This window comes from Tachysurus vachellii, chromosome 4 (genome assembly GCF_030014155.1).
Source record: "Tachysurus vachellii isolate PV-2020 chromosome 4, HZAU_Pvac_v1, whole genome shotgun sequence".
In the NCBI taxonomy this organism is placed as follows: domain Eukaryota; kingdom Metazoa; phylum Chordata; class Actinopteri; order Siluriformes; family Bagridae; genus Tachysurus; species Tachysurus vachellii.
Window position 1 is genome coordinate 22,403,288 of NC_083463.1, and position 9,411 is coordinate 22,412,698.

At 38.6% G+C, this 9,411-nt stretch overlaps 1 protein-coding gene across 1 annotated transcript in view; it reads right to left on the reverse strand.

Moving 5' to 3' along the window:
• The window catches only part of pdzrn3b (PDZ domain containing RING finger 3b), a 90,713-nt gene extending 81,980 nt beyond the window's left edge, over positions 1–8,733 (reverse strand). Inside the window, exons 1-2 of the mRNA XM_060868375.1 lie at positions 7,864–8,733; positions 1,156–1,242 (exon numbers count right to left, since the gene is read on the reverse strand). Of these exons, the coding sequence (XP_060724358.1) occupies positions 1,156–1,242; positions 7,864–8,580 (804 nt within the window). The 5' untranslated portion in view covers positions 8,581–8,733. The remainder of the gene's footprint in view (positions 1–1,155; positions 1,243–7,863) is intronic.
• Between the last annotated feature and the right edge of the window lie 678 nt (positions 8,734–9,411).

Sequence of the window (9,411 nt, forward strand, 5' to 3'; positions counted from 1 at the left end):
ATTACTGCAAGGAGTACTTCCTCTCTGTTTTTCTTCTGATTGCTGCTACAACAACAAGGGACACTTGTTTACATGAAAACGCTCTTCGTGTGCTGGATAAAGACGAATTTTACAAAAGTCATTATTAATTTCTTTGCATATATAAGCACAGGTAGTTATAGTTTGTACAGGAAAATAATCAATACCATGTTGGTGTAATAACATTTTCCAGTATCAGCATGTACTGATGTCTGTGTTACACTTAAATCACAGCCCTCTGGCAAAGATTACAATCTTTAATTTATTAAAAAACCATGTCATTTTTATCCATTTTTAATATTTACTGTATAAACTACTAGATTGAGAATAACCACAATATGACACTAGAGAGTCTGAAGGCATTAATATAATCTTATAATACAGTAGTTGTAGCCAGAATTACATCATTCAAGCAGTGCTGTTACAGAAAAACAAGAACTCAACAATGCTGTAGTTCATCAAATAAAAAAAGGCTGCCCTGGAACACCAGAAGCATTGCAGTTTACCATTCTTCCTCATTTAACAAAAATGGAGAGGAATCTGACAACCAATAACTAGAATGATGAAGAAGCTTCATGACCATTAAACTGATCCTTCAGATACAGGTCAAGTATTACTATTCCAACACCACACAATCTAGTGTAAATATATTGTGATTACGGTTTCCTGCAGAAAACACAACTTTTGCTGAAATGGCTCAGTGAAAAGATCGGCAAAGTGCGTCAAACTTCTATTTTAGACATGCCTCACACAAACTCATAAAAGCTTTGGCACCTATTCTTGCTGATATGCATACCACAACTACTAGTTCATAAAAAACCACAATGCCACTGTGGAGTTCTGGATAGGGTTAACTGCAGGCCTTCAAGTACCCCAGAACATTGTGTGCGTGTTTGCTAAAAGAAAAAAAAAGAAAAATAATTATTTTATATATATATATATATATATATCTATATATATATATATATATATATATATATATATATATATATATATATATATATATAAAATAACTTAGCCTGAGGTAAGCACCAAAAGAGTCCATTTGGTCAGTTCATTATGACTGGCCAATGGGACATAAGTAACATGACCTATTTGAATATAAAGTATTGTTAATGTTAACCTGTTTAAACTTACCGCACATGGTCGCCCTCCGACAATATTAAACCCCAAAGATCCAGACTCTCTGTGAAGCACAACTGTGACACTTTTGCTCTCGCCAACCTGAAAAAAGGGCAAATGATACAATTGGAAAAAAAGGCACATTTTCATTGTCAGTGCATGTACAATATCTCAAATAATCTCAAACAGTTAAAGGTAAACTGACAATTGTTTAGAGCTTAAGTCTCAGAGCTGTCAAGTGACCATTAGATTTACAGTATTTCCTGATTTTTTAAGCTTATTAATAAACCTATAGCTACTTCCAAAAGAGGGCTGACAAGAGAGATTTGGAAACCAGACGTGCGTCTAATCCGTCTGTCTGTTAAGGAGGCGGTAGTGGGCAGTCAGCTGTCCGTGTTCTATACACCATAGGATACTGTGTCTAAATAGAACACACATTTTAATGGTATGTACAGTGTCAGCCATTTATAGCTGTCTGCAGGCAGTGCAGGGGTCTCGGGTTGGAATGCAACAAGCCAAAACAGATGCCTAAAATCCCAGAATTCCATGGGAAACCATGAGTGGGCTAAAAATGAGTGGAGGGTGTATGTTGTTTTCTTGAAATTCACATTACTACTATGAAAACATGTGTTGGTTTCAGAACCAATGACACATGGTACACATCTCACTGGCCTCCACTATTTCTTTAAAAAAAAAAAAAAAAATAATAATAATAATAATAAAAATAATGGGATTTAAAAAACAATGTGTTCAATGGCCAATCATGAAGAGGTGGAGTTGATCACAGAGATGAGAGCCAATAATCACAGTTTTCCCAAGCCATGCATACTGTAATGATTTACAGTACCTTATGATTGATGGAGCATTCAGTTGGAACAACGAGACAATTATCCAAGGACACCTGACAAATTCTATCATCTTCGCATTTAAAACTTTATGTCCACTCACTGAAAGTGCTGCCTTTATTATTTCAAATGGTCATTTTTTTCCATAGCTCTTTTTACCAGAATCCAAAAAATGGAATTTACATTTCCAGGTTCAGCATCGATTGTCTTGGCATGTGTCATTCAACAGTGGTGATTAATGGCTCATATGAAAGTACATACACAGGGACTTAAGAATTTGTACCTGCTTTACCTATTTTACTGGCTGCAATATCTTCACAAAAAGAAAAATTCTATAAACATATGTTTATATCTTCAAGTAAATGTTGAGACCAAATCCATTTTTACTCTCTGAGATGCCCCAAGTGCTTCTTCATAAGCATCTAAAATTTGACAGCCACTAATAGTGTGTCAAATTTCATTTGTTTATACTGATTGAAAATGTCTGATAAGTCAATTTCTACTAGTACTGGTAAAAATGATTCTGGTGAACTGATAATGCTACTGCTTCTGAAGCACACTACAGCAAAGGAACTGAACATCTACAGTTTAAAATCCAAGCTTACAGTATACGGCTTAGCGAGAGTGTAGAGGTTTTCCGATATTCAGCAATCTTTCACACCATAGCTCTACTCCATTCACCTGGGCTCAAGATATAGCAACAAATATTCACATCCCAAACACAGTGCTCTTATACCATCTCTAAACACATTTCAAGTCATAAAAACGTGACAGTCTCTTCAAAACCAGACATGTAGTCGCTTCCTATTTATAATGCTCGTCTAGAGAAAATCTACACAATAAAAGGTTAGCAGAGAAGCTAACTGGTGTGCTTGTGCTGCAGATTAATAAACATTCCCTTCCCCCTCTCAGCAGGCTAGGAGCTGTAGCTGACAGGCATGACTCAGGGCTAGAACGGGGGTTAAGAAATCTCCACACAGCACCCTGACACTACTTTGTCAGAGTTATTATTTATTAAAAAAATAATTGCGTCAAAGCGGGCAGGAGACTGAACACCAATATCAATCAACTTCACACGTAACAGTGTGTTTGATTTTGAAAGAATGCCTGTAAACTGTAAAAGAGCTACATGGTAAAAGAAGTAAGAGAGATGAGACGTGAGACTACCACATAGGCTAAATCTAAAACAACATTTAAGGCACATCGTCACTGCCATTTTAAAAAGCTGGTTTAACAAACCTTAAACTTTATATTGATTTGGAGTTAAGTGATCATGACATGACAAATCTTTTTACTGTTCACAAAAAAAAAGAAGAAAAAAAATCAGAATTTTAAGGCTTTAATCTATTCTAGATATACTGATCTTAAATGAAGCACTCATATCAATGTAGCTTCAATAAACAGATTTATATGTAAGTGCAGAATCCAAAAGAAAATTAATTATCACAACTGGAGGGTTCAATATAGACTATTGCGGGGAGGATGCAATGTTGTTAGCCACAATGGAATGTAGCTTCATCCCATTTAATACAAGATTAGCTTTTGAATTACTGTTAAAAAATAAGCTCTGTAACTAAACACAAGTTTAGAATTCGTAAACATTTTGTTCAAAATGATTTCACAAATGAGTCAAATCTTCTGAAACAAAAACCCATTTAAAAAAAACTCACTGACTTTGCCACGATAGAACTGAAATTGAAAAACGTTGCTGTATTTCCAGGTTTTCTGACTCATTTATGCAGCACTATTTTGTCTAAAAATATGACAAATGAGTGGAAAAAAGATGAGAAGTGCATGAGTGAAGTATAAAGTCGGATACAATCCAGTTTACTAGATTATATGACCTATATGGATTAATGTTTAACGGTTTTATACTATGTTTAGTAATATTTGTCCTTAATTCAACAGTTAATAGTTTGAGCTATCAGGACTTTCAAAATAGACTTAAGATTAATTTAGTGATGATGAAAAAATATACCAGTTGATAAAAACTTGTGACCGTTATTTTTGCTTATAACAATACCATTTCCTTAACTGGAGCCTAATTACAAGCCTTTTTTTGTTTTACTCTAAAGCCAACAGCAAGAAGTGTAAAGCTCCTATAACTCAAATGAGTGTGTGACACCGCAGCTCACATTGACCGTTATTGAGCACAATTATTAGGAATATTAACATTATAAATCATATTTAATCCTACTGTCAATGAACTGGATGGGAGATAAGATGAGACTCCTAGTACCCGGAGAGCTGCTTGTAAAACATCCGGAATCATTTACCGGGGTAAAATATAGCCACCATTCTTCCACAGTGAGTAACAAACCGCCATGTTTGTATTTCTGATTTGATTTTGGTCAGCTGCCTTAAAGTAGGCCACAATAAGAGTGATGTATTTTCAGTACAAGGTGAATGTAAGGGGACTGTAATGAAAATGTTGGCTGCTTCAACAGCTAAAATGAACACTACTACAGAGCTCCTAAATAGACTTTGTTAAATAAGTCACTAAACGCAATACATTACTGACATTTATCTTGCTGTCACAGCAAGAGATCATCATCATCATCATCATAATCATAATAGCTCTCAGCTCAGTGCTTGAATGTCAAATGAATGAGACACACAAACTAACAAGGTGACTTTTCAGTACAGTATTCTGTCTTGCTAACAAACACTACAGTATTAAATTAATTTTCCTGGGCATGCAAGGTGAATCATTGTCATGCAAGCCGGAAGCAGAACAGCTAGTTGATGAAGCGATACACAATACTGTATATATCATATATAAAACAGCTGTTAAAATCACCAAGATAACTGCACAAGAAGCTTGGCTATTTGAGCCAAACACTGAATAATGCACATAGTTCCTATCTAAACATTCATTTAAGACTATGTTAATTAAAAATAAATCACTGAGCACTAGTTGAGTCCTTCTGTTAAGTGGCTGATAAACAAGAAAGCAAAGCAAGTCTGGATTTGTAATTCAGGAACTAGAGCATGTTAAACAAATGCATTTTTAGTATTATTTGAAGCATAATATTAATTTAGCCACTTTACTTAAGAAACCTATTGAAGATTTCAACTACAACACTGCCATTTCTATTGCCTGGACATTGGACCCATGTTGTGCAGGACTATACATACCACATTAACACGCCATGTTCTCTTTACATTGAGCCCCAAGCACCACACAGACACTGGAGCCTAGCTGGGAATGTCTAAGTATTTCAACCCTAACTCTAATCATCAGTTTGGAGTGCCTTAAATGACATTTCCTGTTTTGATTTTGATAGAAATTTGTACAAATTCCTGAAAAAATATCACATTGCCATTATGGGAAATTTTGTGTAAAATTGTGAATTAAATCTGTAATACAATCTAGTACACAAAAACTGAAGGTGGCTAAACACCTGATTTTTTTAAATTTTTGAAATCACAAATATCATAAAAACATGTTTTCTTTTTGTTATTATTGGTTATTGTGGTCGAATCTCTAACACAATATTCTCTGAACCCATTGCATGTTTAAATTTAAATGGTAAATCAAAGATTCACATTCCCTCACTTTCAGTAAGCACTTTATCCTACTCAGTATTATGTTGGATCCGGTGCCCATATACAGTAAGGAACACTGAACAATGTGATTCAGGAATATTACCTGGATGGAAAACTAGTCCAAATCAGGGTTCCACATACAAACACATTCACATCCTTTCACAGTTTGGGAATGAATCATTTATCTTAGCCAATCCACTTAATGGCATGTTTTTGAGAGTAGGAGGAAACTAGTTATCTCAGACACAGGAGAATTATGCACAGAAAAATAATTTAGATTGTGTAATGGATTGGCATCCCATCAAGGGTGTATTACACTATAGCCAGTGTTTCCAAGCTAGACTCAAGATTAGTTCGATTTCTGATGCTTAAAAACTGGGCCCTTACGCATAGAAGTGCTTCTAAATTGCGTTAAACCAGAAAAAGGACATATCAGGGATTCAACAACAGCGTCTATTCAAAACAAATGAGAGCAGTGAATACATAATTGTTTGTTGCTGCCAGCAACATGGATGTTAATGATTACTGAAATACAGAAACACCCACAATTTACCACATATGGTATTTGGGCGTTGCTTCAAGTGGGTTCCTTATAAACGGACGCATGCACTTTGCCAGCACCATGAAGCAAAGCAAACAATTGAACCGTTCTATAAAGCAAAGATTTCAAAACAGTGTACACGGTGCTGTTCAGTTTCCTTTTTTTTTGTGCATGTGTCATTTTTATTACCTTTAAATGGACAAGAAATGATAGTGACGCAGCCAAGCTACTGGCATCAGGAAATTGTGTATTGGATAAAGGTAGGGCCTTGAGAAGTTATGGCATCCAACACTTCTCAATGATGGTAGGGAAGGTTTTTATGGTCTCTAAGGACAACAATCTCCTCATCAATACAACATTTATCAGACTGCATATTTATAATCACACCCTCCACTGTCACCCATATGAGGATGAGCTTCCCCTTTAAGTCTGGTTCTTCTCAAGATTTCTTTCTTTACCGTCCAAGGGAGTTTTTCCTCACCACTTGCTCATCGGGGATAAATACACTCTCACTCACTCACTCATTTTCTATCGCTTATCCGAACTACCTCGGGTCACGGGAAGCCTGTGCCTATCTCAGGCATCAAGGCAGGATACACCCTGGACGGAGTGCCAACCCATCGCAGGGCACACACACACACTCATTCACTCATGCAATCACACACACTACAGACAATTTTTGAATTTCTTTGAACCGGGGGAGGAAACCGGAGTACCTGGAGGAAACCCCAGAGGCATGGGGAGAACATGCAAACTCCACACACAAGGCGGAGGCGGGAATTGAACCCCCAACCCTGGAGGTGTGAGGCGAACGTGCTAACCACTAAGCCATCGTGCCACCCCGGGGTAAATACAAACGCAATTAAATACATCTAATATTAATCTTTAATTTTTGTATTCTACTAATCTGTATATTACCTTTTTGTTTTATGTTTGTTCTGTAAAGCTGCTTGGAGAGAATATTCGTTGTTAAATCCATTGCTATACAAATCATTTTGAAAATATCCAGTGAATATGTGCCTGTAGCTAAAGATCATATGGTTGAAATGACATGACAGGTCAAACTTTGTGTTCCTTGTTCACCTTCTCCAAATGACATCCCATCTGATAGCACAAAAACATCACCAGTAGTAAGTAATACAATGCATAAGCAGTCCAGCTCCATGACTTAACGCTCTGCATAAAGGGCTACTGGTAAAGCAACATTACACTGCGGCTTGGTTTTCCACCACTAGGTGTTTTGCATACGCACAAGCCAAAGCTCTGATTAAACACAAGAGCAAATCTTAGGAAATCCTTCACTTTGCTATGAAAACTAGGTACACAATATGTGCACTCATATTCCAGGTGTCAGCCCTGGTGTCAGCTCAAGTAACTGACAAACAGGACGTTAGCTTTACAAGTTAAATACCTGTAGCCTAGTAACTGACCACAAAGATTTCGACTTAAAACAATCTGGATGATCGATAAATCAGCCTAAATATCTAATAAATATATATACTTTTTTGTCTTTTCTGGTTGAAAAAGTTTGTAAGAAAGTTCATAAAATGAATATTCTAAGTGCTACAATATTCCTCATTCGTCACCTGGTTTACATGAATTAGGCTCCAATCCACCCAGAAAACTCCTACAACTGCGCAGCTGCTTATGTTCGTTGTAAACGGTGTCAGTTTTGGGAAACACTTTTACAAACCAACTGAACGCAATTAATGAACTTTACCTACTGAGAAAAGGATTCAAAAACAACTTCTGTGTCAGAAAATGGTCAGAAAATAGCAAAACAGCAACCTTAGCTGGCGAGGCAAAGCTCTTGGTGAGAGAGTCGATGTGCGCGCTGTACTCGGTGAACTTTTTCTGGTAACGAAGCGCAGTCATTTCCAGCTCGTTGTGCACGCTTGAGAGTTGTGCCAGCAGTGACTTCTCCCGTTTGCTCGCGCGCATCGCCTGCTTTTTACACTCCTTCTCCAGGCTGGAGACTTTGGCCTGTAGCGCGCTGTTGTGCGCCTTGAGCGCGCGCACGCAGCAGTGGCCGTCCAGATAGCGCTCTCGGTGAGTGAGACCGAGTCCGCAGCCCTGCTCGCAGATGCCAGCCGGCCGGTACTCGCAGGCGTCGCGCATGTGCAAGTGCACGTCCTTGAGGTTGAACACCTGGCTGCAGCCTTCGTTGCGGCAACGCGCCGGGGCGAAGTCACACGTCTCTGCGTGCTCGGAGAGCTGTTGGAGTTTGACGACCTGGCGGCAGCCCCGTGCGTGATGCTCGCAGCGGATGTCCAGTTTGAGCACGAGGCTCTTGAGCGGCGGCACGTGGTGCAACTCCTGGGCCGACACGCGCCGCCGGCACTGCGCTGGACAGCTGCGCTGCTGCGCCACCCAAGGCAACACACACGCCGCGCAGAAGACGTGGCCGCACGGCGTCGTGAGAGGCTCCTCTAGCACTTTGTGGCAGAGGTTACACTTCAGGTCCGGATCTACTGCACCGCTAAAGCGCTCCAACTCGAAGCCCATGATTTGGTTTCAAATGTATAAAAGTTAAGGGAGGAAAAGCGCCACGGAATCAGCGCTGAGCTGCAGACTCGCTCATTGAAAGTAGCCGCACCGCTTAACTCTGAGCTGCTTCTCCCTGAGCAAACTAATTGCCTGAAAGTTTGTGAGGAGGGGGCAGTGTGGAACAATGCGCTACCGTAACATGCCGAAAAGAGGCGCGTTTACTCTCACCAAAATATGGAAATGATGTTTTCGGGAGTTAGGAGGAAACTAGTTATAACAGAAAAAAAAAATCAGCAGCTAACCTAAAACAGGAAGTACATAGTAGAACACTTCTAGAAAGAGAAACTATATAGTAATGTCTATCACACAACAAATGTATTTAAGTATTTATGGCCATATTGCTATAGGTCAAATCAGAATATCACTGTGCTATAAGGTATCACAGAACATTTACTACTGTGACTATAGACTTGAATAATAGCACTACTATACTAATCTAATCTATAGTATAAAATCTATAATATACTCATACTAATCTAATCTAAAATAGCACAAAATAGATCATTATTTATATTTTCCTAGCATACAGCTTTTAACATGGACATGTAAGCATGGAGGAAACAATCCTTCCATCCATTTTCTGTATCACTTATCCCACACAGGGGAACCTGGAGACTATCATCAGGGACTCAGTGCCAGGGAACACAATAAACAGGGCACCAATCCATCTCAGGGCACAATCTCCCACACTCAAGCCACTAAAATCACAGGGAGAACATACAAAGTCCATACAAACAGAGCAGAGGCAGGAATCAAACCTCCAACACTGGAGGTTTGGTGGCAAATGTG